Source organism: Orcinus orca, chromosome 11 (assembly GCF_937001465.1).
Source record: "Orcinus orca chromosome 11, mOrcOrc1.1, whole genome shotgun sequence".
Taxonomy (NCBI): Eukaryota; Metazoa; Chordata; class Mammalia; order Artiodactyla; family Delphinidae; genus Orcinus; species Orcinus orca.
In genome coordinates, this window is record NC_064569.1 from 38,061,355 (window position 1) to 38,088,878 (window position 27,524).

General features: G+C 43.4%; 1 protein-coding gene and 1 long non-coding RNA gene across 6 annotated transcripts; one reads left to right on the top strand and one right to left on the bottom strand.

Annotated features, from left to right (window-relative positions):
• Positions 1-1,842: 1,842 nt before the first annotated feature.
• Positions 1,843-27,229, top strand: PCED1B (PC-esterase domain containing 1B). Of its 4 annotated transcripts, XM_049694068.1 has the most exons (5): positions 1,843-2,079; positions 13,885-14,086; positions 14,185-18,508; positions 20,249-20,466; positions 25,723-27,229. In XM_049694068.1, the coding sequence occupies exon 5, from the start codon at positions 25,779-25,781 to the stop codon at positions 27,096-27,098; it is 1,320 nt and encodes a 439-aa protein (XP_049550025.1). In that variant the 5' UTR covers positions 1,843-2,079; positions 13,885-14,086; positions 14,185-18,508; positions 20,249-20,466; positions 25,723-25,778; the 3' UTR covers positions 27,099-27,229. The 4 variants fall into 4 exon arrangements, with proteins under 4 accessions (XP_049550025.1, XP_012390079.1, XP_049550022.1 ...); XM_049694065.1 differs by lacking the exon at positions 20,249-20,466 and having other exon boundaries at positions 1,844-2,079; XM_049694066.1 differs by lacking the exon at positions 20,249-20,466 and having other exon boundaries at positions 1,844-2,040.
• On the bottom strand, positions 5,290-13,902 carry LOC117203020 (uncharacterized). Of its 2 annotated transcripts, none has more exons than XR_007470013.1 (5): positions 13,783-13,902; positions 13,079-13,214; positions 11,934-12,183; positions 10,320-10,371; positions 5,290-6,141 (listed from the first exon to the last, which is right to left on the bottom strand). It is a non-coding gene; the product is annotated as an uncharacterized LOC117203020 (long non-coding RNA). The 2 variants fall into 2 exon arrangements; XR_007470012.1 differs by lacking the exon at positions 5,290-6,141 and adding an exon at positions 7,358-8,104.
• Positions 27,230-27,524: the final 295 nt, after the last annotated feature.

Sequence of the window (27,524 nt, forward strand, 5' to 3'; positions counted from 1 at the left end):
GTGGCAAAACACGAGATATGAGAGGTTTAAGAATTTAAAAAAAAAAAAAAAACGTATAGCATAGTCATCCCTTGGTATGCACAGGCGATTGGTTCCAGGACCCCCAGAAGATACCAAGGTCCATGGATGCTCAAGTCCTTCATATAAAATGGCATATATTTGCATATAACCTATGCACACCCTCTTGTATACTCTAAATACTCTAGACTATTTACAATACCTAATACAATGCAAATGCAATGTAAATAGTTGCCAACACGTGGCAAATTCAAGTTTTACTTTTTGGGACTTTCAGGAATTTTTTTTTTTTTTTAATATTTTCAATTCCCAGTTGGCTGAATCCACGGATGCAGACGGAACCTATGGAAACAGAGGGCCAGCTCTACAAGTCTTAGAGTTAACAAAGACTATTCCTACATGTTTAATATGCAAAATGATTGTCCATACAATGAACAGACCCTGTTCCTGTACCCTCTTCCATCTCATGTCTAATACCTACAGCCACGGGAGCTTGCAACTCCTGGTCTTGTTCTCAGGCATCTGGGTGTTCCTGGAGTGTGTCTTAGGTTCTGGATTAATCCCAGTACTTGCTAGTTTCCTTAATCCCCCACTGCCTACAGACCAGGACAGGCAGGTCAGACATCTAAAAGTAAAGGTTCTGGTGGCTCTAATTCTCCTCCTCATTTACATGCCTCATTGTCCAAAAATAAGCTGATTTCCACAGTTGAGCCATCATATTTCCTCCTAGTTTAGCATTAATGCTATATATTCAGTGGTTCTTAGTGTAGAAGAATCTGAATACCCTAGTTCAGTTACCTCCCTAATCATTTCGTCTCCTTGTAATTGAGGTTATGTGTAGATTGTTATAACCAGCAATTCATTGAGCCCATAGTTTTTTTTATGAAAATGAAGGAAAGGGAGGGAGGGGAGGAGGGAGCAGAGACAGAAAGAGGAACACAAACAGGGCTCAGTAAATGTGAACCATAGTATGATAAATAGTTGGCCTCAGGACTGGTGTGTTTTACTCTGAGTCCTCTCTCCTTGGTAATTCCTTCAGCCTACTGGAGACAAGGCAAAACTGTATTTCCATTTTCTGCACTCTCTCTTTATATTAATTAATTATTTAAAAAATCCTAGGTTTTTAAAGGACCTGTTATGTTGGAAAGGAAAGTGAAGGAAGAGATCTGCGTGTAATCATCCGCCTTCCACTCTGCACCCCCAAATCTCAGCACACCTCTGGGGAATAGACTGCTTAGCCAGTGTCCCCCTCCATAAATAGACGGCTGTCTGAATGGACAGGGACTTTGATAGACTCGTCCAGGAGAACTGTAGCCAGCTTCATTGGCATCCAGATAAAATGTCTCACTGCTCAGACTGGCAGGGGCATTGAATGGGGTGTCAGCAAAGCCAACAGATCTTTTCTCCAAAAGCTCATTAGGAGAAGGTGTAGCCCAAGGTGACCCTGGCGGTCTCCAGCTGGGGACCTTCAGGGAAAAAAATTCTTTTCAGGTCCTAAGAGGCATCCCGTGGTACAGCCACCAAGAAAAGGGACTTTAGCCCCAAAGTGACAGACTGAGGACTAAATTAGATTAAATCTTTGTCCCCAAATGTAAAAGAAATGATTAGGAAATCTCAGTGTTGGCTTGAAAAAGTGTGTGGGATTGGTTGAGATGAAGTGGGGAGAGCCAGCCAGCAGCTGGGCTCATCTGGGAGCACAGATAAGAGTTGAGACTCTGTAATTAGCTCCAGGAAAGAGGAAGCCCTGAGCCATCTCCCCGAGCAGGCTGAGGCCACAGGGCCATGCCCTCCAGCTGGCGGAGGCTTCTGCTCACACCCAAGCCCTCCGACGGAAGTACCGTCTCTCTCCTGATAGGACGAGAGTGACCCAGCCGATCGGCAGGTGGCCAAGAGGAACTCCCAACGGCCTTCTTCTCCTCTGAGCACGGGTGACAGTGTGGCATGCCCCCGACCTCTCTTCCTTCCTCCTGGACTAAGCCCTGACGGGTCAGGACAATAAGGAGATCGTCCTTGCATGACCCTGTGAGTATGCATCCCTCATCAGCAGACTTCGGCCACAAGGTAAAGGACTTACTTCAGGCTGGTGAGCTGGGTCCTGGCCCCTGGCCATCAACGATACATCCCTGTTCTTAAGACATCCACTGAGAGAACTTATTCAGACAAAACATTTGGGGGCTTTTTCGATTTAGGACTTTCCCACTTAAAGAAATAAGAAGCTTCTTATCTAGTTTTGTTTGACAGCCTCAGCAGACGACAGGCAAAGTTTGCAGATTTTTCTTAGGCTACTTCCTCCTAAAATTTGTCTGTGGTTAATCACGCTCTGCAAGAGACAGTTTCTCCTTCAGCCTGGGGGCTAACATTCTGTGACTCCACCATATGTCCAGGACTTCTGAGCCTGCCGTCACCAGACACAACCCCGAAACCCAAACAGTAACACTTTAGGTAATGGACTTGGGGAAGTCAGCTTAGTGCCAGCCTTTGTTCCCCAGAAGTCGTAAGTCAAAACAGTCTGCCTGACTTGGCCACAATATTTTAATTTCCATTTCCATCACCTTTCTTTTATTTTTTAACTTTTAAGTTTATATTGGAGTATAGTTGATTAACAATATTGTGATAGTTCTAGGTGTACAGCAAAGCGATTCAGTTATACGTATACATGCATCTATTCTTTTTCAAATTCTTTTCCCATTTAGGTTGTTACATAATATTGAGCAGAGTTCCCTGTGCTGTACAGAAGGTCCTTATTGGTTATCCATCTTAAATATAGCAGCGTATACATATCAATCCCAGACTCCCTAACTATCCCTTCCCCTAACCCTTCCCCCCGCCCATAACCATAAGTTTGTTAAGTCTCTGAGTCTGTTTCTGTTTTGCAAATAAGTTCATTTATATCATTTCTTTTTAGATTCTGAAAATAAGCAATATCACATATTTCTCTTTCTCTCTCTGACTTACTTCATTCAGTATGACAATCTCTAGGTCCATCCATCTTGCCGCAAATGGCATTATTTTGTTCTTTTTAATGGCTGAGTAGTATTCTATTGCATATATGTGCCACATCTTCTTTATCCATTCCTCTGTCATGTACATTTAGGTTGCTTCCATGTCCTGGCTATTGTAAACAGTGCTGCAATGAACACTAGGGTGCATGTATCCTTTCAGACCATGTTTTTCTCTGGATATATGCCCAGGAATGGGATTGCAGGATCATATGGTAGCTCTATTCTTAGTTTTTTAAGGAACCTCCATACTGTTCTCCATAGTGGTTGTATCAATTTACATTCCCACCAACTGTGCAAGAGGGTTCCCTTTTCTCCACACCCTCTCCAGCATTTATTGTTTGTGGATTTCCATCACCTTTCTTGATGTGACACCACTATAGGCATGTAAGTGGTGAGGTGCCCAGTACTGAGGGTGGGCAGAGAGCAGGGACAGGGGGAGTTGGCTGGCTCTGGACCTTGCTACTTCCTAGCTGACTGGCTTGGGGCAAGCCCTGACCTAAGAAATCCCTTCCCTCATTTCATCTTCCTCCTGGAGACAGGAACACTAACCCGGCATGGTGGTTTAAAAGGTAACAACTAATGGACAGCTAATGTCTGGATGGATATTAGACTCCCAATAAATGGTGGCAATAATTATTATTGTTGACTTTGTAAAAACAGTTAAATACTTAAAGCGCTCAGAATAGTATACTCGATAAGTGTTTGTTATTATGTATTCTTGTGATCTAAAGGAACCCAGATGCCTTGTCACTTTGGGATCTGCAGGCCTCACTGAGGTAATGCTATGTATTTGGCTAACATGCCTGATTAAGAAAAGGCAGAAGGTTTGATATTTTCAGAAAATTTTTGACACGATTTAGCAGGTTAAATTTAGCCTATGAAAGGGAAGTGAAATTGTATGATCTGCGTCTTAGGAAGAACAAAGACTGCAGGTCAGATAATGGGGTGGAGGAAGAAAACCAGATACATGGGAAGATAAATTAAGAAGCCACTGCAGATCTGAGCTGAGGTCAAGACTGTAGGGAGAGAAGGGGACTTATCCAGCAGTGGTTCAGCAGGTAGAATCTACTCCACTCCAGGTGGATGAAGGCAAGGGAGGAATCACAGATGACCTTGTAATTTCTGTCGTGTGGCAATTAAGTGAATGTTGGCTTCACTTACTGAGAAGAAGAACAAGCTTGCAGAATAGGCTCATTAGTTTAGAACTGGTTTTAAATTGGATCTTTGCATAGTTGCAGAGTTTATTCAACCAGCAACAAAGAGACATTTCTTTCTTCTTAGGAATTTTTGTCATGTATTTTAAAACTACTCCGTGATTTAACTAGCATGCATCTCCAAGAATAAATGCATATATGGAACATAAACACAAAGTTTTTTGTTCTGATACCAGTATATCAGGTGACTGATCAAGAATTATGCAACACTTAGAAATCATGACTAAGAAAACAGAATATCAACATACGATTCAAAGATTTACAGTCATAGGTTAATTAAACTGGTGAACACTAGATTCAGAGAAGTGGAAGTAATTTGTAGTTCTCCATCTTCATTTTTTTAAATGTATTTCAGAGATTCAACAACAAAATGTGTTAATTAAAGGAATGTCCTAAAGGAGAAAGAAAGGAAGGCAATAAGAAATAGCCAGTAACATTATTTTTGTAAATAATAATTTGGAAAAATATTTAAAAGCCTACTATTGTACTGGTAGAATGGAATAGTGATACACATTTGATTTATAAAACAAATGATGCCATTTGGGGCAATCATTATCTTTATAAAGCAAATGTCCTTCTGAAGAGGGTCTGACCAGAAGCCACTTTTCACAATGCTATTTTCAATCATATTCATATCTTCAGTAAGATTTTTCAAATCCTTTTTCAGTGATAGAAGTGATGCCCTAACATAAGGCTGTAACTTCACTTCCAATATTGAATTACAATCATCTGCTTCTGTGTTTCTCCCTGACTGGGAACTTTTTTTTTTTTTTTTTTTGCGGTACGTGGGCCTCTCACTGTTGCGGCCTCTCCCGTTGCGGAGCACAGGCTCCGGAAGCGCAGGCTCAGCGGCCATGGCTCACGGGCCTAGCCGCCCCGCGGCATGTGGGATCTTCCTGGACCGGGGCACGAACCCGTGTCCCCTGCATCGGCAGGCGGACTCTCAACCACTGCGCCACCAGGGAAGCCCTGTTTTTCCATTTTATATATAATAGTTGCATCTGCTAACCCCAAACTCCCAATCCATCCCTCCCCCTCCCTCCCTCCCCCCTGCAACCACAAGTCTGCTCTCTATGTCTGTGAATCTGTTTCTATTTAATAGATAAGTTCATTTGTGTCATATTTTAGATTCCACATATAAATGGTATATGATATTTGTCTTTGACTTATTTCACTTAGTATGATAATCTCTAGGTCCATCCACGTTGCTGCAAATGGCATTATTTCATTCTTTTTTATGGCTGAGTAATATTCCATTGTACACATGTACGACATCTTCTTTATCCATTCATCTGTCGATGGACATTTAGGTTATTTCCATGTCTTGGCTATTGTGAATAGTGCTACTATGAACATTCGGGTTCTTGTATCTTTTTGAATTATAGTTCTGTCCAGATATATGCCCAGGAGTGGGATTGCTGGATCATATGGTAGCTCTATTTTTAGTTTTTTAAGGAACCTCCATACTGTTTTCCGTAGTGGCTGCATCAGCTTACATTCCCAAAATACCCATATTTTTAAAAACTGACAGTGTTGTGAATAGCCCCCTCCAATATGACAAGTTGAAAAGTAAAAGGCATTTTAAAGAGAAGATTTTCAAACACAGATCATGAATGTAAAAGGTAAAGGGAGATTCTTTGCCAGCTTTTCTCGGTGAGAGAAAAATGATGCTCCCAGCGTTTTGCAGGTCTAGGATGGAACCTCTTTGCTTGCATAGTTTATGCCAACATGGATTGTGTATAGGAAATTTGTTGTCACTAATAAATAACTAAGTCAACTGACCCTTAACATAAGACATCTCAAAAAGAGTGTCTTCGAGCACCGGCCTGGGGTTGGACAAAGCTGTGTTCTTACAGATATGGTGAGCAGGTGAATTTTAGGGAACTGGATGTTCGATGTTATTCAGTCTGAAAAAAGAAGGAAATCCTGTCACCTACATCAACATGGATGAACCTTGGAGACATTATATTAAGTGAAATGAGCCAGACACAAAAAGACAAATACTTGTGATTCCACTTCTGTGAGGTGTCTATAGCAGCCAAATTCACAGGAACAGAAAAGTAGAATGGTGGTTCCCAGGGGGTGTGGAGACCAGCAAAAGGAGAGTTATTGTTTAATGGATAGAGTTTTTCAGATTTGTAAGATGAAATGGTCTGTTTCACAACAGTGCGAATATACTTAACAGTGCTGAACTGCACACTTGCAAATGGTTAAGATGGTAATAAGAGAGAGAGAGAGAGACTGGAATCAGAAAACTAAGCCAGTAGTCTGGAGTCTTCTAATAAAATGTAATGTTATTTAGAGGTGAGGGACATTGCTAAATAATTCAGGGCCCTATTCTCCTAGGGTATTAAATTACTCTTTGTGAAAAAGGTTCACAAGCTTTTATTTTTCCTGATTTTCCTGAAATTCATGAACCGTGGCTCTGGGACTATGGGACCAAGATTTAGGAGGCCTGGTTCTTGGTTCAAGCTCAGTAGTTAGCCATTGAAAGTCTATTTTTATACTGCTAAATTACTAAGATAATTTAGTAATTATTTTATATTACTAAAGCATGGATGTATGTATACCAACTCCTAGAATAAATTGAACATTGACCAAGTGCCAAGCACTCTGCTTAGCATTTGGCCTGTTCAATCTCCACAAGTGGAATTGGACCAGAGAGCTTAAGTAACTTTCCCAAAGTCACTCAGCTTGTGCATTACAAACTTCGGACTCTGAACTCATTTCTTCTGCCTGCAAAGGCCATGCTCGGAACCATGAAGCTACACTGGAGCAGAATAGGGAAGTTACATGAAACATAAAAATTCTAAGAAAGTTTGCAGAAAAGTTAAAGCAATCCTGACAGAATGAGGTCTCTATAAATTCCATTCCTCCGAAATTGAGTTATTTGTAGTGAAGTGAATGGACCTAGAGTCAGTCATACAGAGTGAAGTAAGTCAGAAAGAGAAAAACAAATAATGTATGCTAACACATATATATGGAATCTAAAAAAAAAGAAAAGAAAAAAAAAGTAGTTCTGATGAACCTAGGGGCAGGACAGGAATAAAGACGCAGACGTAGAAAATGGACTTGAGGACATGGGGATGGAGAAGGGTAAGCTGGGACGAAGTGCGAGAGTGGCGTGGACATATATACACTACCAAATGTCAAATAGATAGCTAGTGGGAAGCAGCCGCATAGCACAGGGAGATCAGCTCGGTGCTTTGTGACCACCTAGAGGAGTGGGATAGGGAGGGTGGGAGGGAGACGCAAGAGGGAGGAGATATGCGGATATATGTATACATATAGCTGATTCACTTTGTTATAAAGCAGAAACTAACACACCATTGTAAAGCAATTATACTCCAATAAAGATGTTAAAAAAATTTAATAAACAAATAAATAAATTCCGTTCCTCTCATTCCATCCATCCTGGTGAAACCACGACCTGGGCTCTTGCCAGCCTGTAACCTCCCAAATTCTAGCAACTCTAGCCTTGTTCCTCTACAACACAGAAGTTTGCATATACCGAATTAGTGCAGAATTGAGTCCAGTTACTAAATTCAGCTCATGAGAAGTTTTGATCCAGTCTCAAAGTTCTTTTTTTTTAAATTTTCTTCTTTTTATTTATGTATTTTTTATTTACTTTTGGCTGCATTGGGTCTTTTTTGCTGTGCACGGGATTTCTCTAGCTGCGGCGAGCAGGGGCTACTCTTCGTTGTGGTGCGCAGGATTCTCATTGCGGTGGCCTCTCTTGTTGCGGAGCACGGCCTCTAGGCGCACAGGTTTCAGTAGTTGTGGAGCGTGGGCTCAGTAGTTGTGGCGCACGGGCTTAGCTGCTCTGCGGCATGTGGGATCTTCCCAGACCAGGGCTTGAACCCGTGTCCCCTGCATTGGCAGGTGGATTCTTAAGCATTGCGCCACCAGGGAAGCCCTCAAAATTCTTAATATACTCTCATAGAAGACTTTGTGCCCCCAAAGAAACAAATTATTCATATGTGCTTGAAAGTGCTAAATGCAAATGCTTTGAAGAGAAATGATCGAAAATACGTACTGTTTCAAGTCATACAAGCAAAGAAAACACATATTTTTTGTGATTTGCCAAATTTGGTCCTCTTTTTAAGGTAACCAGGCATTGATTTGAACACAAACACACACCAGCTGGCTGAAATAAGTGCATTTATAAGTAAATATTTAGTGGGCTGATTTCTGGCCTGCTTGAAACACTCAGTTCCAAGAAGATAAGAAAAATAAGTGTTCCTTAAAATAGAAAATGTGGCTATAATGATAATGGCTCATAGAAAGATAAGTCTAAATTAATCTGTGGCTGGAACTATTAAAAAGTTGTTAATATTAAAGGAACCATCATTTCTGCCCTTATATTCAGAATACTTTTTCACTAAATTATATTTCACTTCTGTGAGTTTGCTTTTAAATAAATCATGATTTAAAATAAATTATAAAATTCTAATGGCACATTAACGTAAATAGAAACTGAAAGGCAAAACCGCAATCCGACTAAATACCATTCTTGCCCACTCTGCACCTGCACCCACATGGCTGAAAACAGACTAGAGAAAACCAACCACCCCTGCTGGGCATCCTCAGTCGAAATAAGGGCTCCCAGCCTTAAGTGGGCCTCCGTACTGTTGAGTAATGGCAGCCTCCTGATCCCCCAGACACCTATTTCATACCTTCTTCTCCATCCTCAAACCTCTAATCCCACCCTCCCCAGGTTCACTCTCAACTGGTGACCTGGACCTTGCTGTCTATTTCACTGAGAAAAGAGCAATCAGGAAAACCCCAGCCAGCTGTCACCTCCACATCGTGCGTCTTCCCTGGCGTTTCTCTGGTTGAACTGTCCACGCTCCCACCCAAGGCCAAGCCCTCCACCTGGGCACTAGAGCCCATCCCTTTCGCCAACTCAAGGGCATGGCTCCAGAATTCTCCCCATTCCTCCTGCAGCATCTGTTTTTCCCTGTTTACTGAATCATTCCTGTAAGCATCCAAACACGCTACCATTGTTTCCCATCTTAAACGAAACAAAAACTCTCTTATCACCACTTCCCCTCCAGCTGACTTCTCTCTCTTGGCTTCCCTTTAGAGTAAAACTCCTCTCGAGGGGGGCACTGCCTCCAATTCTCCTCCCATTGTCTCTTAACCACTCTAACCTGCAGTTTTCCCCACCACTCTGTCTAGGTTCCCAATGTCCTGCCAATGGCCAGACATCCCACTTGACTTATCAGCTATCTCTGACTCAGACCATCCCTCCTTGGAGTCCTCCCTCGACACACGTGTTTTTCTCTTGGCTCCTGGGACCTCACACATTCTTCTTCCTGCTTCACCGACTCTTCCTTCTCAGTCCCTTTCCAGGTTCCTTCTCCTCTTCCTGACCTCCCAGGTGTGGAGCGCCCCAGGGCTCAATTCTCAGACAGCTTTTCTTCTCTAGCTTCACCGTCTCCATTGGCAACAGCATCCAAACCCAAACCAAACTGCTATCTCCAGCCTGGTCCTCTCCCCTCAGCTCCAGATCCCCATTCCACAAATGACTATGGAGGCATAAAAGGAATCTCAAACAGAACAAGCCCTCCACCCCCAAACCTGTTTCTCCCAAAGTTTCTCCATCTCAGTAACTTCATCCAGTAACTTCATCCCTCCTGTTGCTCAGGCCAAGAGCCATGGAGCTAGCCGTTGTCTTCCCTCCTTTTCTCACACCCCATCTAATCTCCACAGGCAAATCCTACCACCTCTACTTTCAAAATATATCCAGAATCTGACCCTTTCTCATTCCTTGGCTAATGTCATTCCGGCTTAAGGCTCAACTCCTGCCTTACTCAGTAACCTCCTAATTGGTCCCCCTCCTTCCCCTCTTACCCTGGACAGTCTAGACTAAAGTGGTGTTGATTTTCTGCTCAAACCCTGCACAACAGCTCCCCAAATAAAAGCCCAAGTCCTTTCAATGACCTTGATCTGCCTCCCTTCTTCCCTGAGTGTGTCTCCCGTGTCCCCCTCCCTTGTTCACTCAGTCTAGTCACGCTTGCCTACTTGTTCTCTCTGCTTGGAGCTTTCTCCCCACAGATTTCCACGTGGTTTGCTCCCTTACCTCTCTCTGGATACTGTTGGTCCCTTCTGTCTTCTGGTTCTCAGCTGGGTCTCTGTAACAAAAGACAGATTAACAGGAGAAAAGCTAGAAAGTAGCCTTCCAAAGGAAATGAAGACCTAAAGGAAGGTTCAGTCCAAGTGTTTTCACACTGGGTTTGATGAAGGTTGATAGGACAAAGGGTAAGAGCTAAGGGCGGAGAACAGAGGGAACTTAACAAGGCCAGTTTGTTGGAATTCCTCTCAGAGTCCCTTTGTCTTCAGAGATAAGGATGCTCATTTCTTATGAGTATAGAGAGGGCCCCTCCCACACAGGGTCTTAGGACCTGCTTCAGGGGGCATCAGAGAGTCCTTCCAGTACCTGCTGTTTCTCACATTCTTTCAGCTTAAAATATTTAGTATGTTGAGGTGCTGTATTCTAGGGTACAGTGTTATGAACCCGTCGCCACACCATTTAAAATTCCAACCCACAGTCCCTACGTTCTCCCCATGCAGGAATCATGTTCCTCTTTTCTTTTATATAACATATTATTCTACTTACTTTTTAATTGTCTGCTTCCCCTCAGCCCAAATGTCAACTATATAAGGGCAAGGTGTTGTTTTTTTTTTTCCATGTTATTCACAGCGATATCCCTAGCACCTCTAATACTGCCTACCACGATTATTTTGAATGAATGAGTGAAAGAATAAATGAGCCATGGTTAATGATATAGATATATTTTATTATACACCACCGTGTACCTGGTTCTTGTCTGTTTTTCTCGTTTAATCTTTGCATCTCTGTAGTGCTTATTTCTATCCCTGTTTCGCAGATGAGAAAATCAGAGTCACAGAGGAGTTAATTGACTACCAAAGACATGCAGCTACAAGTGACAGAATCAGGTTTCAAACCCAAGTCTGTTTGGCCCCAAAGCCAGTGATCTGACAGTTCACTTTATTTCACAGCATTATAGCTCTGGCTCCAATCCTCACCGTCAACAGACATGCAGTCACCAAATCACAAATCAAGATCAGGGTTTCTGGGGGCTTCCCTGGTGGCGCAGTGGTTGAGAGTCCGCCTGCCGATGCAGGGGACACGGGTTCGTGCCCCGGTCCGGGAGGATCCCACATGCCGCGGAGCGGCTAGGCCCGTGAGCCATGGCCGCTGAGCCTGCGCTTCCAGAGCCTGTGCTCCGCAACGGGAGAGGCCACAGCGGTGAGAGGCTCGCGTACCGCAAAAAAAAAAAAAAAAAAAAAAGATCAGGGTTTCTGAGTGGTCCCCAGATGGGATAGCACACCACAGGGACAGCAGCCCACCTCCTTTTACAGGCTGTTGTGAGTCTTGAGTTTTTTGAAAACATTTGAGTGTTTGGAACATTCTGGGTGATCAGTTTACCAAAGATCAGTTTCTGCAGTTTAACATTGGTTCTAAGTGATGCTCATATTCTTTCCTAACAACAGCCTTTAGTGCAAAGGGAAGTTGACTCTTTCAGAAAGAAGAAAGAGAATAAAATATTTCAGAGAGATATAGAATATCTGTATAGAATATTTCTGGTAGAATAGAGAAGAAGCTGATGACACTATTGTTTCTAGAAAGAAAACTGAGGGATTAGGGAACAAGAAAGGGAGGGGAACTTACTTCTCTCTCATATACCAGTTGTACCTTCTGAAGTTTTGTGCCATGTGCATTAAATAGCTTCTAGAAATAAGAAAAATGTAAGAATCACAATGAGGGCAGTGTGCCCTGTGTGGCCTTCCCCGCCCCCCAACTCCCCAAGCCCCCAGAGGGCAGCGACGATGACTCCCTGCAGACGGAAACACTCCATCCTATGCTGATCACCGAGGGGATTCAAGTCACTTAAGTTCTCCCAGGGCCTCAGTTTCACCATCTACGAAGTGAAGATAATAATTAGAGCTTGGCTTACTTTATGTACTGGGATCTGTTGCGAGATAGCACATTCTAAGTGTAAAACATTATACATGGGTAGTTCTCATTATTTTTTAGGAAAAAGCCAGGTTTGGTGGATGAGAAAGGCAGCTCACTGAGCTACGGAACATGAAATGGGGCCAGGATAGCAATCATAACTGTCTCCATGTATCATAATAAGTTCTTGGAAGTAAGAAAATCGTTGGAAAATCTGTTGCTTGGTCTCAAAAATATTCATTTTAAATTTAAAGAGTACAGGCAAGATTATCATTTGCATTATTACAGCTCCTCTATTCTCTGGTCTTAGGATAATTATGTGAATTTTAGTCATCCTCTAAATTGTTCTTTTATTCTCACAAAGTACACACTAGCTGGAATTTACAGAACTGGAAAGATCTGCAACTCATTTATAGAATTGCAAGAATCAGATAATGGCAAGTTTGCAAATTATGTCATAGATTACTCTGAATTTTAAAATACTAAAGTTATCAGCTGGGTTCTAGATGCAGCCCTGCCTTGAGACACAATAATGATTGTATTAAGACTCATGGAAAAACTGTGAAATAATTTGATTTGTGGCTATAGATAAGAGGATCAAAACAATGGGTAATGTGTAGGATTGATTTTTAAGCCATACATTGAGCAGTCAGTGAAGTAAGCTGGTATTTTTCAAAAAAAGACAACTGCATTGCTTTATCGGCCAGTTTACCTAAAACATAGCATTAAACACAAAAGCCATGTAGGCATGAAGGGCATGTATTTCAGGACCATTTTGGAATCTGTTACTCTTGTTCATTAGGTATTTTATACCATTTAATGTAGTGGAGACACATTCTATCCTAAAATGTTTGACACACCTCTAGAGGGTTCGCCATTTGGGGAGAACTTTTAAAACTTCATTTTCTCTTTTTTTATGATTTATTTCCTCCGTCCCTTTTGTCTTGGTATCTGTAGGGGATGTGATATGATCTTCCTCCTCTTCCAAATCAGGTCCTTCCAAAACAAAACAAAGCTCTGAGCTTATCTAATCAATCAGAGGACCACTTCCCTTTTCCCCCTCCGTCACCTGCTGGTTTCAAATGCAGCGGGAGAGAAGGCGTCCTGGCTCTGCCACTTTCTGTGTTTACCTGAGGCCTGTGGCTGAGGCCCCTTGCCTTCTGCAGCTGTGTAATGGTCTATTCTTCCGCCCACAGTGCGTGGGAGGAGCAAGGGAAGCGATCTGAAAGTGGTTTGTAAACTGCAATGCCCCACACAAAAGTGCAAGATTATGACCTTAAAAAATTAATTAGAAAAGGGAGCAATCTTCCTCTCATCATTTCCTGTGTCTCTCTCCTCACTTCCTCCCGGCCCCTCGCTGTCTCTCCTTCCTTCCCCCCCTCTAATAGCTTTCCCAGCTGTGAACAAACCACACAAGTAAGGGTAACAAGAGCCCAAGGTCTGAGTTGTTAGAACGAAACCAGGCAAGAGTCAATACACATTACACCCAAATTACTGAGAAATGTGAAATGAAAACTAGCTCAGAGCCAAATTCCAGGAAGATGCTGTATTTTGATTTACTTACCACTTTGTGTTTTCGTATTTGCCCAGTTCTTAAAGCTTCGGTCATTAGTCTTCCACTTCGTAATGCAAGAAAGTAAATACTGACTCGTGTCATTTGCCCCAGATGCCTCCAGAAATGGCCTCTGCTCCCCAGACGCTGGCTCACAAACGGAGCAGCACCCAGAGGTGAACTTATCTGCCTTGCAGCCCAGGCTCTGGGCTCTCCAACCTGACACGTCAACCTCCAGCTGAGAAAGGAGTCTGTCTAGGAAAAGAACTAGAATCAACTGAGAGGCACATTTTTTAATCACCAGTTACTTTAATGAGTAAGTACTTTCCAGTTTTTCCATTTTATTTTAAGCATTAATTTTGCATTTCTGACCAGCCTTTTTCAGGATCCTCATTTCTTGGGCACTTTGTATAGGAAGAAGTCACCATCCTAGCCCAGTCCACCGTACCCCCACTTAACTGAAGAGCCCTAGAGAGACAACCATTATTATTGTAATATTATTTTGTAATAAGGATTTGTGACTGATAAGCTACTAAGTCTCTAAAAGCGTACAGTGCAGAAACAGCCAGCTGTGAACTGGAGAAAGGCGGTGACACATCTATTGTCTGTGTCATCTTGTACGTTGTGGTTGACCACAACGGCTTGGCATCAGTTATGACTCCCAGATCCACCTTTTATAAAATGGATGACCTTGGGCGATGACTCAATCTTTTAATTTTCGAACGTGTAAAATGGAGAGAATAAAGCACCAATTTCATACGGGTCTTAAGAGGAATAAATACTGAACATACTGTCGGAGCGGGTACTAAATAACGTGACTAAGTAACAAGTTAACTTGGTAAATAATAAGCTAAAGACTAGATTTCATTGGAAAGCTCCCTTAACCGCTAAATCCCATCCCCCAGATTGCTGAGCTGACTCTGAATAACAACAATTAACATCGTGGAGTTTACAGAGCATTTCCTTTCATTTCCACAATTAACCCTGAGGTAGGTAGCGCTGTTAGCTTAGTTTTGTTACTGAGGGATAAGGGAGAAGCTGAGAGCTCTCCTGAGCGTGTGGCAGGAAGAAACTCTTCGGTCCCAACTCAGGTCTCAAGGGAGGAAGGCACGACTTGGGAAAGGCCTGGTGTCAGAAGTGAGCCGGTGCCTTCAGTTCTCCAGCCTAGATTCTCATTTCCTCAGCCCCCTCCCCTCCTACACTTCATCCCTCCTCCTGTTCCCAGCCTTGGGCTTGAAACTGGGGAAATCTTTGACATACATACACTAATACGTATAAAATAGATAACTAATAAGAACCTGCTGTATAGCACAGGGAACTCCACTTCGCTATGCAGTAGAAAGTTACACAACATTGTAAAACAACTATACCCCAGTAAAAAACAAAATTTAAAAAAATGCTTTCTGAAAGTAAGAACAAAACCTTTTCATGGCCCATAAAAACATAAAAATTAAAAAAACAAGAAACTGGGGAGATGTACACGGAAAGCAGTGAGAACCCAGGGCTTCCAGATCCCTCTACCAAAGAGAGGTGCTAGGCAGCAGGGCAGACAGAGACTGGCTCTGAGAATCGTATTTTTCCATTCAAGAGCGTTGTTCGCCATTGAAACACTATCGCACCTAGTATCTCAATACTATGTAATATTAATAATAATACCCACAGCAATAATAAAATAATATTCATTTTAAAAGCTCTTCTGGGCAATCTCCCTAGAGAAACATAGGGGCCGTTTCTTCCATTTCAAGGTTGAACACACAGAGATAAAGTCAGCACCGGCAGTGGCAGAAGCCCTCCGCCTGCTGACTCAGCGTAGGGTTCGCATGGCTGGTTAAATGGGCTTTTGTGGCCATTCCTGAAGACAGAATTTTCAGGATCCAACCTGTTAATCAGTTGAAAGCAGTTTAGTCATTATTAGCACCAGCACCCACACTCTTTTCAGTCATGGAAACTTTTACTCAGCCATTGAACCTAGAGTAGTTAGAATCTAGAGTAGGCAACGTAAGAATAGAAAAGTTTGAAACATTGATGTAGCTTTAGGGCAGCACTGACTTTCCCACTGACCCACTCAGAAGAAGAGCTGACTATCGGTGACGGAAACAACTAGGTTGATTTCATAACCGCCTTGTTTTCACATGGAAAAATTGAAAGCTGTGCACACGGCACTGCTTTGTTTTGTTTTACGACAGAGAATAAAAAGGAAAATTACATGCAAATTTTTTTCCTAGGTAAGATTATTTTTTCCTCTTGATTTCAATAAATCTGTATAGCTGAGGTTAAAAGCCTGGGCTCTGGAGCCATATGTCCTCCTAAGGAAGCAAAACAAAATCTTAAGCTAATCTAATCCATCAGTAGATTCACTGTCCAGAAGGGACAGGTGCTGCCTCTTCTTACTAGCTGTACAACCCTGGATGATTGACATAACTTCTCCAAGCCTCACTTTACTCACCCATAAAATGGAGATAATAATAGTTTCTACTTCACTAGGTCATGAGAATAGAATAGGCCTTGCACAGGGTAAATGCTCAATGGATAATAACCATTGGTCCATGAGGGGTACAAAGATGGGCGAGACCTATTTCTGCCACCCAGGACTGGGATGTACTGGGGTAGAAATACACATGGACAAGTAATTATAGAACAAAACAGAACCAAGTGCTAAATAGAGGCAACTGTCAGAGGAAGGGGAGATTTTTCTGTCTGGGAAACTAGGAAAGGCTCTCAGACAGAATTGTACTCTAAACTGGGTCTTAAAGAAGGAACAGAATTTCAAAAGGAGAAGGGGTTAGGGAACGCTCAATGCTGAGTCATGGAGCAAACATGAAGAGGTAAGAAAAAGCCCTCTGGGTATACGCAAGCTCTATAATTCATCCACAGGCTTTGGAGAGATGCACAGAAGGAATGATCATACCGTAGGTTAAAAAACAAAGTTTATAAATGCAAAATGTTGTAGTTATGCTAGCGTATCATATGAAAGTGAAGATATGAAATTGAGAAATATGAGAAAACACGTATACGATAAAAACTCTCCCATTTTAGAGAGTATTTCAATCAAAATAAGACACACTTCCTTAAGGATTAAGAGAAATGTATGGGAAGTAGAAAATTTAACCGTAAAATCTAAAACAGAGGTGAAATTGATTACTGCGCTCAGCCTCCTAAAATATATTGCAACGTTCTCCTCCCTAAAGTGTATTTTCAAAAATTACATCTTATTTTTTTATTGCCAAGAAATAGTTGAACCGGCCTATATCCAGGCTGTCCCTGAAGGATTTTGATGTTTTACGAACAGTGACAATGGCCACAGTCATGAAAAATAAAAATGACTTGACCCAAGCGTTTTAGAAGCAGAGTTTGTTTCCACCTAGTTATCCCCAGCCAGTGTTGCAAGCATAAATTATAGAGCAGTTCTCTGAAAATGCACAGCAAAATATGCCATCGTTCCCACGGATGATCGATATTTACCTTTAGGAAGATTGTTCAAAGGTCACAAGAGAATTATGTTAGGAATTCAGCCACAGTTTGATGGGAGGATAATGGCATCCAGAGAATTTAGAAGTGGTAAGTCTAAGTCACTAAGTCACGCAGACTAAGTCACTCCTTGCCCCCCCCCCCCACTTGGAACTCACCTGAACTCACCTTATTCTACTCACCAGAAGATGTCAGGCACTCAGGAGACAAGCTTGGGCTAGCTAAATTTACTGAGCACTTAAAAATATGGTAGACCTCATGTTAAGGACTTTACATGTGTTCATTTAACCCTCACTTCTTAAGAAATCTATAGTAGTATTCCTGTTTTACAGGTCAAAATTCTGAAGTGTTACTCTACCCAGGGTCTCAGAGGCTAGTAAGTGGTGGAGCAGGATATAAACCCAGAGGGTTGACTCGAGGGCCCACCCCCTCAGCCTCTGTGCTTTATGGCCTCAATTCGGAGTCATCTGCATACAAATAGTAATTGATATGGGGACTGTATCGTTTGTTTCCTTCCCAAATGGGACATTTAGGGGGAGGGTCGCTATTAACGATTACGCTGGGAAAGCAGACGTAAACCAGAAAAGCTGGGGCAATTAGGAGTGTGTGTTCACCTTACGGATGGACGCCAAGAGCGTGGATGAATCCAAAGGAAAGAATGTGGAAGAAAAGAAGAAAGGAGCCAATGAGTGGGCCTTGAGAAAGACCGACGTCTGGGGATGGCCAGAGGAAGAGAAACTCACACAGGATACCGGGGGAGGTGAGACAGGAGACCAGGGTGTCAGAGTCTCCGGCAGAGTCGTGGAAGGGAGTCACCATCGGTGCCCCAGCCCCAAGGAGCTAGGAATGCTACAGATGTGATAACGACCGAGAAGTAGTCGCTGAAAGGAGCAACAAGGAAATCGCTGGGGATTTACTGACAAACGTTTCGCTTTGGTGCAGTTGGAAGCCAAAATCAAGTAAAAGGAGGAGTGAGTGGGAGGTGAAGACCCAGACACAGCCAGTTCAAACAACTTTGCAAGAAGTGGCCTTGAAGGGGAAGCAAAAGATAGGACTGTCTTGGAGGTGGAGTCAAAGACGTTTCCTTTCTTTTTTAAAGCAAGAAACTAGAATGTGTTTAAGGTTTAAAGAAAGGAGTCAGCCCCAGGAGATTGAAGGAAACACAGAAAGCATCATTCTCCCCTCTCCGGGGGACCTCCTGGAGCAAAGTGCCTGAGGATGTAGGAGGACCAGCCACCTGAGCTGAGGGATCACCTTTACACCTGAGGAGGTACAGCTCTGCCCCTTTGGGAGGGAGGAACGGGGAGCTGTGGGTTTGAAGTTTGAGGGAGGCAACCAGAGCGAGCTGCCTTCTGCCGGCTCAGCATTCTTCCCACAGGGAGGGGTTGCTGTGCGGGGGGTTTAAAGGTGCCTAATGCACGTCGGCACTGGCCTAGACCTCTGATGGACGCTGACCTTGATCTCTTTTCATCTTCACTATTATTGAGTGACATGGGGGATATTACCCCTGTTTGACACCAGAAAAAAACCGTGGCTCAGGGCAGTGGGCAGGCAAGAGCGCACGGCTGTTCAAGGCCAGACGCCACATCTGACTATGTCGTCTCCTCGAAGTGAAAGCCAGGTCACTGCCTTCCAGTATCTTTCATTCCTGTTAGAGGAGTAACAGGTAGGGAGTTAGCAAATGTAGGGGTTTTTTGTTGTGTTTGGCCTCACCACGTGGCTTTTGGGATTTTGTAGTTCCCCGAGCAGGGACCGAACCCTGCCCTTGGCAGTGAGAGCTCGGAGTCCTAACCACTGGACCGCCAGGGAATTCCCACAAGTGTAGTTTAAATAATGGTTCGAGACCAGAATGTGGAAGTTCGTCATAGGCTGTACGTGATTGAAATCATATTTTGTTTATATGAATTGCTTTGATTTTTTTACTTTAGGAGGTCCTTTTGTAAAACAAGGTTTTTGTTTGGTTGGTTGGTTTTTGTTTGTTTGTTTGTTTGTTTTGCGGTATGCGGGCCTCTCACTGTTGTGGCCTCTCCCGTTGCGGAGCACAGGCTCCAGACGCGCAGGCCCAGCGGCCATGGCTCACGGGCCCAGCCGCTCCGCGGCATGTGGGATCTTCCCGGACCGGGGCACGAACCCAAGTCCCCTGCATCGGCAGGCGGACTCTCAACCACTGCGCCACCAGGGAAGCCCTGGTTGGTTTTTTTTAATGAGGCTCTTTGGATAAAGGCTCCATAGTTTATCTTTGTTTTTATAGAAGTTACCTGCATATCAGGTAGTATGAACACGCACTTCCTTCATAAAGGATGTCCCCTGCGTTTCTTTGTATAATCCGTAAGAAATTTTTATATTGGACTATTACTATGGGGAAAATATGCTGCCTTAAGGATTTTTAAACTTGGTAATTTTCAAATTCTTCAAATGTGTGAAATTCTTCTGTTGATACTTTGTTACAAAAGAATCATAAATTAAGATCGTGGCCTGGTGAGGGTGGTACGGATACAAAGGGAATTATGTCCACAGTGATTCCTGCCTCCACAAGGAAAACTTGTGGTTACATTAATCTAAATGTTCGAAGATCATTCATCTAAATTCAATTTTCCATTTATGCCACATGTTTCTGAGATTTTAGCTGTGGTGTATAAGAACTAACTGAATAACCAAGTGAGATATATAGGCCATATGACATATGTGTTGGGATGGGGTAGAGAAACCATGAGAGTTGTTGCGGGATGGGAGCCAAACTTGCAGAATGACACCTGTCACAGCCCCAGGTATACACGGTGTTTTCTAAATTTTTACTGAATTAATGGGCTGCAGAGCTGAGGCCTATATTAGAGGTGAGGGGTGTGGGATTAAAATTGGTCTTTCCAATGATTAATATTTGGAAATCATCTTTCTATTGCTTTATGTATCACGGTATCTCACAGTACTTTCATGCATCTTTAAAAATTTCTCCTAAAACCACTTTTAAAAATAATAGGCCTGCATTATTTTCCCATTTTTGTGTTTACAGAGGAGTAGAATGTTAACTGACTTGCCCCAAATCGAAAGATCAATCTTTTGAGAATCCCCATCTGCAGAAAAGAGAAGTTTGCTTTCCTAAAGAGAAGTTTGAATCTTTTGCTTTTCTCTTTTCTTTGCAAACTTTACATGATACGCAATTTAATTTTTGACCAGTTCAAATTCCACGTAGAATACTAAACAAACACCGAGAACTGGTAAGCTGTATAGGTGAGCTCACGAAAAATCATTTTCTTATTTGTAACATCTATTCCATTAACGTTTAAGGGGATCTTGGATAGTTCAAACATAGATCTGATCACCAAAAATGCAGTTAGAAGGAAATAAAGTATTTATATTCCTAATACAGTGTTGCATTAAGACGGTTAGTCATATGCAAGAAACTTCTAAACTAGTTAGAAGTACTTCCTACAACTAATCAGAACAACGTCCTAATTGTTAGTGATTACCTCTGTGATTTAAGACTTCTTTGCAGGGTCTCCACAGTAACTGGCCTCTGTATCTTTGCCACTCTTCCTTTAACTAAAGATATTAGGAAAAGAAAAAAACGAACCTAATTTCTACAACACGTTGATTAATGAAGAACAATGCTATGTGTTTGGTTTGTGATAGTTATAAGGCAATAGTCAGTGATTTACAAGTGACGGTTTATGAAGCTATTAAAAAAGCAATTATCCCCCAATGGAAATCTAAGCAAGATGCCTAAACGTAATTTATTATAGTAGTAGCCATTATTAATGTATATTTCTGTCAGAGCTTTAGCCAAAGCCCAAATTTTACTTTGAAAACAGAAAAACATGGAACTACTTATAATTATGATTTAAGGAATCATCATAAAACTCTTTTAAAAATCGATTTTAATTTGAGGCTGGAATCACAGATTGCCTTGGATCATCCGCCTGTCTCCTCCCTCCCCTTGGACTCTTCCTACTGGCTTTGATATGTCATTTACATACATCAGTTCTAGCTGTTAGCTCCTTTGATATTTGTATGTGTCCATTTTCTTACCCCTCCTCTTGAGAGAAGAGACTGTCTTTTTATACCTACTCCTTGCACCTAGCACAATATCTAGTTCTCAATGAATTCCTTAATGAATGAATGAATGCGTCAGTTGATCTATAAAATAGCTACCAAAACTAATAAGTTTTGCAAATTTGAAGCAAAGAAAAACTCTTAAGCCAAAAAGATCACTGATCTGTTTTCAAATCCCTTTTTTGTTTCATTTTTATAAACAAAAGCTTTGAAAATGGAACTTACCAACTTTTTTTTTTTTCCAGACCAGAGAAGATTCAGCTCTCCAAATTATTCTTCACTCACACCTCTGAAAAAAATCACTTTGTTTTTATTAGGTTTTGTTTTTAATGCTTGGCATCTTAGTTTTTAAATGATTTTTTTCCCCACAGTTATAGTCCTGAGGATGTCTGATTTGTTAATTCTGTTGTGACAGGAAGTTTATCAAGAATTTCATGAATTTCCTTTCAGTTTCAGCTTCTAACTGGAATGCTTCTTTCCAGTCATTTCCCCCTCCCTTCTTGCCTGCAGTCCAATCTGCGTGTTGTATTGCAGAAGAACAATAAGAAATTCTTAGGCGGGCATTTTTGCCCAGTTTTGGCTCCAAGCCCTTGGAACACCATCTGGGTGGATTAGGTTCACTGGTCAGGATATAGGGCAGCCAGAATTTCTCAAACACTGTGAGACTCTGAAATCTGTAGAAGTTTGTTTTGGTTATTCTAAAATCCAGGTCTTTTAATTTTTGTATGTCTCTTGCTTGAGTTCAAGGTATGGGATGAGATATATCTATATCCTCACTTGACCCCCCAACCCCCTAAGTACGCATGGACCCCTCTCCCTAGCAGGCAGAGTAAAGGATTACCTGCCTGTGCTTAAAGGCACACTGAAACACTCTTCTCCCATCTTGCCCCCAAATATTTCCCTGACATGAGCCAAGCTTTTGGATTCAGGCTCACCTACAGGGGTTCTGCTCTAAAGGGTGTCTCCTACAGGGACAGGCTTTGCCATCAGTAGTTTTAAATCTTAGCTCCATCACATGAAGATCCTTCCCTATAACATGGAAAGAATAAGAACCTTCTCACAAATCAGATAACATTTACAAAGCACTTGGCATCTGGTAGCTGTCCAATAAATGTTAATTTTGCTTTATTCAAAATCTTTCACTTACTTCTTCTCATTTTATCTTCACAGAACCCTGCTAGACAAATGGCACAAATATTGTAACCCCCTTTTACAGATGATTAACCGGGTGTTCTGAAACTTGCTCAATGAATTATTATTGATTATAATATTTATAATTATATATAATATATATTATAATATATAATATAATATATTATATAATAATATTATATATAATTATAATTATGACTATTAGAAATAGTCATTCATGCTATTTGTCAGGACATTGTTCTAACCACTTTATATTTAATCTTCAGATCAAATCTCTGAAGTGGGTGCTAAAAGTTCCATTTTACAGATGAGGAAAATTAAGGCAGAGAAAGGCTAAATAAGTTGCCCGGGGATAAAGGACTAGCAAAAAGAAGAGCTGAGATTCAAGCCCAGATAGTGTGGCTCTGAAAGCAATGCTCTTCACCAGTATATTTAAGAGCGTCCGTTTTCCACAGCTTTTAAGTAGCGGATTTGACTCACATTGTGAGTTCAGATCTAGGGACTTCATACTCAGAGAAGGAATGCACTGGGCCGTGTAAACACAGTACCACTGAAGGAGAGAGCGCTGGGTTATCCCATCTGCCAGCCTAGGGGAGGGAACTCCAGTGGAAGGGGATGATGTCCTCTACTCTAGGGCAGGGGTCCACAACCCCCAGGCTGTGGACTGGTACAGGTCCGAGGCCTGTTAGGAACCGGACCACACAGCAGGAGGTGAATGACAGGTGAGTGAGCGAAGCTTCATCTGCTGCTCCCCCCGTCGCTTCCCATTGCTCGCATTACAGCCTGTGCCATATCCCCAGCCCCGCCCCGTCCATGCAAAAATTGTTTTCCATGAAACCGGTCCCTGGTGCCAAAAAAGGTTGGGGACCGCTGCTCTAGGGGACTAGAACAGAATATGACAAGAGTCCAGCCCAGAGAGGGCACATATAGCTGGGGTGGCATGGGAGCCCTGAAAACACTGGGAAAGGTTTTCCCCTTCACTTTGCACTTTGGAGACTTGGGTCTAGGGTAGAGTAATCCTGTTCACAAAGACCCCTGAAAGTCCACCGCATCTGCTCGTTCTATCTTCATGGCACTTAGCACTTTCAACTTTTTATTACAGTTACCAATGAATATATGTGATCTGCTCCTGAAGGGCGAGACCAGGTTTTATTCATTTTTATATGCTCCATGTGGAGCATTTAGTCAGTGCTTAGTGTGAGTTGGATGAATAAATGAATATAAACTAGTGAACATGCCTGAGCCCCAAGGGGATCTGGAGTTTGCTTAATTATGTTTTATTTTGTTGTACCACAATGAGGAAAAGCCTAGTTTTAAGCTTTTTATCTGATAGCAAAAACATTTAAATGAAGATTCATATAAGCCAATATTTTAAACTGTTCTCTTAGTGGAGCACTTTTGTACTCCATCCATCTTCATGTTTTTATTTTTGTACTCATACCCATTTAAAACCACAAATAGTATAGCTTTAAAAAACCAGATGTGTAATTTACACCTATTAAAATGTTTACTAATGCATGAGAGCCTACGAATAGCAAGCCACAGCAGATTTTAACAGCTTCTGTGTAAGTGTGTGAAGTGGATGCCATGTTCCTCCCCATGTGAGATTTGCCAGTAGTATTTTAGTGTGTTTCCACCTTTTATTCATTAGTGGATATGGCTGTAAATGGCAGCTTGAAATAAACTCGATCTGAAGTTCTGAAGACAAGTTTCACAACTTCTGACGTTTTATTCAGTGTAACTGGGGAAGAAAAATCTTTTCCTCTACACTTTTAGGTGGAGTGTCTGGGGCCCTGTGAATAAAACTAACAAAAGATAGATTAACAGGAGAAAAGGCACACAATTTTTGTTAATATGTATGTGCATAAAAGTTCACAGAAAAGGAATGAAACTCAAAGAAGCGGTGAAACTTGGGCTTATACACTATTGGGGTTTTTTTTTGTTTTTTTGTTACGCGGGCCTCTCACTGCTGTGGCCTCTCCCGTTGCGGAGCACAGGCTCCAGAGGCGCAGGCTCAGCGGCCACGGCTCACGGGCCCAGCCGCTCCGTGGCATGTGGGATCTTCGCGGACCGGGGCATGAACCGGTGTCCCCTGCATCGGCAGGCAGACCCTCAACCACTGCGCCACCAGGGAAGCCCGGGCTTATATACCATTTTAACAAAGAACAAAGGGTATGAGTTTCAAGGGATGATAAATTGTGGGCAAGGGATTTATGGGGGTACTAATGGAAAATAAGGGCTCTTTTAGTAAGGTTTGTCTATGCAGACTCATCTCGGGGTTGACAATTCACTGTCTTCTTCCTCGGCTCTTCTCTCCTTGCTGGGGGAAGGGGCACCTTCCTCAAAAGGAAATTTATGCCCTGCTTTTAGGTTCACAGTGGGAGGGCAGAGAACTCTTCCTGTATCTATTGATTCTCAGTGGCCTTTAGCTAAAATATTTCTTATGCCAAAGCATATTTGGGGTTGGCATATTCTGATCTCCTTCAAATGAAACACTAAGAATATTACAGCTGAAACACACGTGAATTATTTCCAATTTTATTTATTTCTTACAAGTCCCATTAATAAGAAACAGTTGCTCGCTTGTAAAAGAAATCTGTTTTTAAGAATACCTGGCATATGTGCTCTTCCTTTCTGCGGCCTGTTGCATTTCATTAAATTCCTTTTAAGTTATTAAAATTGATTTAAGACTCTATAAAGTATATTTACAAAAAGGGGAGGGGGAGGCAAGTCACCCATAATCCTACCGTCCTATAAAAAACTGTTTTTTTGCCTATTTTCTTTCAGTGTGATCTATGCATATCTATTTTATACCATTTCAGGGAAATGGGGCACACATATGGTAACTTCCTCAACTTAACAGTATGTATCACACTCTCCATGTTCTTGCTTGATATAATCCTCAGTATTTAACAGCTGCAAAATTTGCCTAACCATTCTCCAGTTGTCAGACTTCTGGGCGGCCTCCAGGCCGGTGGTGGGGTATCTTGTAGTGGTTGTACCTCCAGCCCGGGAGGGCAGGGCCCCCACCCCCACCCCCACCCCCACCCCCCGGCCAGGTAGAACCTGGGTTTCCTGGGTGTTCAGAGTTACGTCTCAGGCAGAAACTGCGTGCAGGCCAACCAGGGCTTCTGGCTCCAGGCTCCCTTCCTTCCGGGCTGACGGTAGCGGAGCCCAGCCCCTGCAGGTGCCCAGGCTAAAGTTCCATCCTCGTCCCCGGGCCCTCCCAAACCATCCTGCCCGAGGTGGACCCTTCCCATATGCTCTCTCCTTCTGTCCTAGCCATCCGCAGAGCCACCGAGTGAAAGGAAGGAGCTAGGCGGCGCGACCCGGGCGTCATGGTCCACCTGCTCGCCTCCGAAGTACGGCAGCTACTTCACAACAAGTTCGTGGTCATCCTGGGGGACTCGGTCCAGAGGGCCGTGTACAAGGACCTGGTGCTCCTGCTGCAGAAGGACTGCCTGCTCACACTCAGCCAGCTCAAGGCCAAGGGAGAGTACAGCTTCGAGCAGGACGAGCTGGTGCAGGGGGGCAAGCAGGGCCGCATGCATAACGGCACCCAGTACCGCGAGGTGCGCCAGTTCTGCTCCGGCCAGCACCTGGTGCGCTTCTACTTCCTGACGCGCGTGTACTCCGACTACCTGGAAGCCATCCTGGAGGAGCTGCATTCGGGCGAGCACGACCCGGACCTGGTCATCATGAACTCCTGCCTCTGGGACCTCACCAGGTACGGGGAGGACTCCTGGCCGAACTACCTGCAGAACCTGGAGAGCCTGTTCGGGCGCTTGCGCCAGGTGCTGCCCGAGTCGTGCCTCCTGGTTTGGAACACGGCCATGCCCGTGGGCAACAACATCAATAGCGGCTTCCTCCCGCCCGAGCTCCGACCCGCGGCCTCCACACTGAAAACCAACGTGATTGAGGCCAACTTCTACAGCTCTGTCGAGGCCCAAAAGCACGGCTTCGATGTGCTGGACTTGCACTTCCACTTCCGCCGCCACACAGGGAAGTACCTGCAGCCCGACGGGGTGCACTGGAACGAGCGAGCGCACCGGCATCTCTCCCAGCTTCTGCTGGCCCACGTGGCCGACGCCTGGGGGGTGGAGCTGCCCCAGCGTGACCCAGTGAGCAAGTGCATCAAGGATGGCCCCGCGAGGGGAGGACCTGGCAGGAGACTTGAAAGGCAGCTCCCGGCCTGCAGAGATCAACCGGCCTTCCCTTCTCCGCACCGACCCTTGCCTCTGCCTGGGTGCTGCCCCCTGCTCCCCACGCCATCTCCCCGCCCACCCCAGTTCCCACTCCTGCCCCCAAAACCCCGTCCCATCCCCCTTCAGCAGGTGACACCCCCGTTCCTTGTCTGTCCCCAAGATGCCGATTTTTCTTCAGACCGTCCTTTCCAATCGGATCAGTTCTCCTTGAACCATTTCCATTCAGATATTCTCCCATCTACGCAGACAGAATTTGCCTTCGATGGTGACTTTATGTTTAGTCCCCAGCCGCCTAGGCCCCCCTTCCCCCAACCCTGTTATCAGCAGCGGGCCCCTGTGGTCCATAGGGGTTTTCCTCGGTATTGTCCCCGTGGCCCCTACTTGCCCTGGAGAGGGCGGCCCAGAAATTCCAAGAGAAGGGCCCCAGCCTATAGAGAGCCAAGGCCTCAATAGACTGACTTGGGTGCCTTTCTCCTCATGCACATGGACTGGACAGATCGTCCGACTCTCCCCAGACAGACTGACCTTGTTAACTGAAGCCTTTGGTCCATTGCTGTTATCAGTAATGGCAGGGAAGGGCAGTCTGACCTATTCTTGCTGGCTGTCGCCTCTCACTGCACTCTGCACTCTGCGAGGGGGAACCAGGCATCATTCCTGCCTCCCCACTGCCTATTCTCTTTGTCTTTTTGTAAATATAAAATTGAAATTAACGAGTTGTTTCATAAAAGTCGTTGTGGGTTTTGTGAGTCTGTATTTAATGGTGCCTCTCCCTTCCATTGAACACTTAGCTTCATAAGAGCAGGGACAGTATCTGCTGTAGAGTTACGGCCCTTGATAAACTACTCAAAATGGAATTTCTCTAAAGGGTTTCCATAAAAT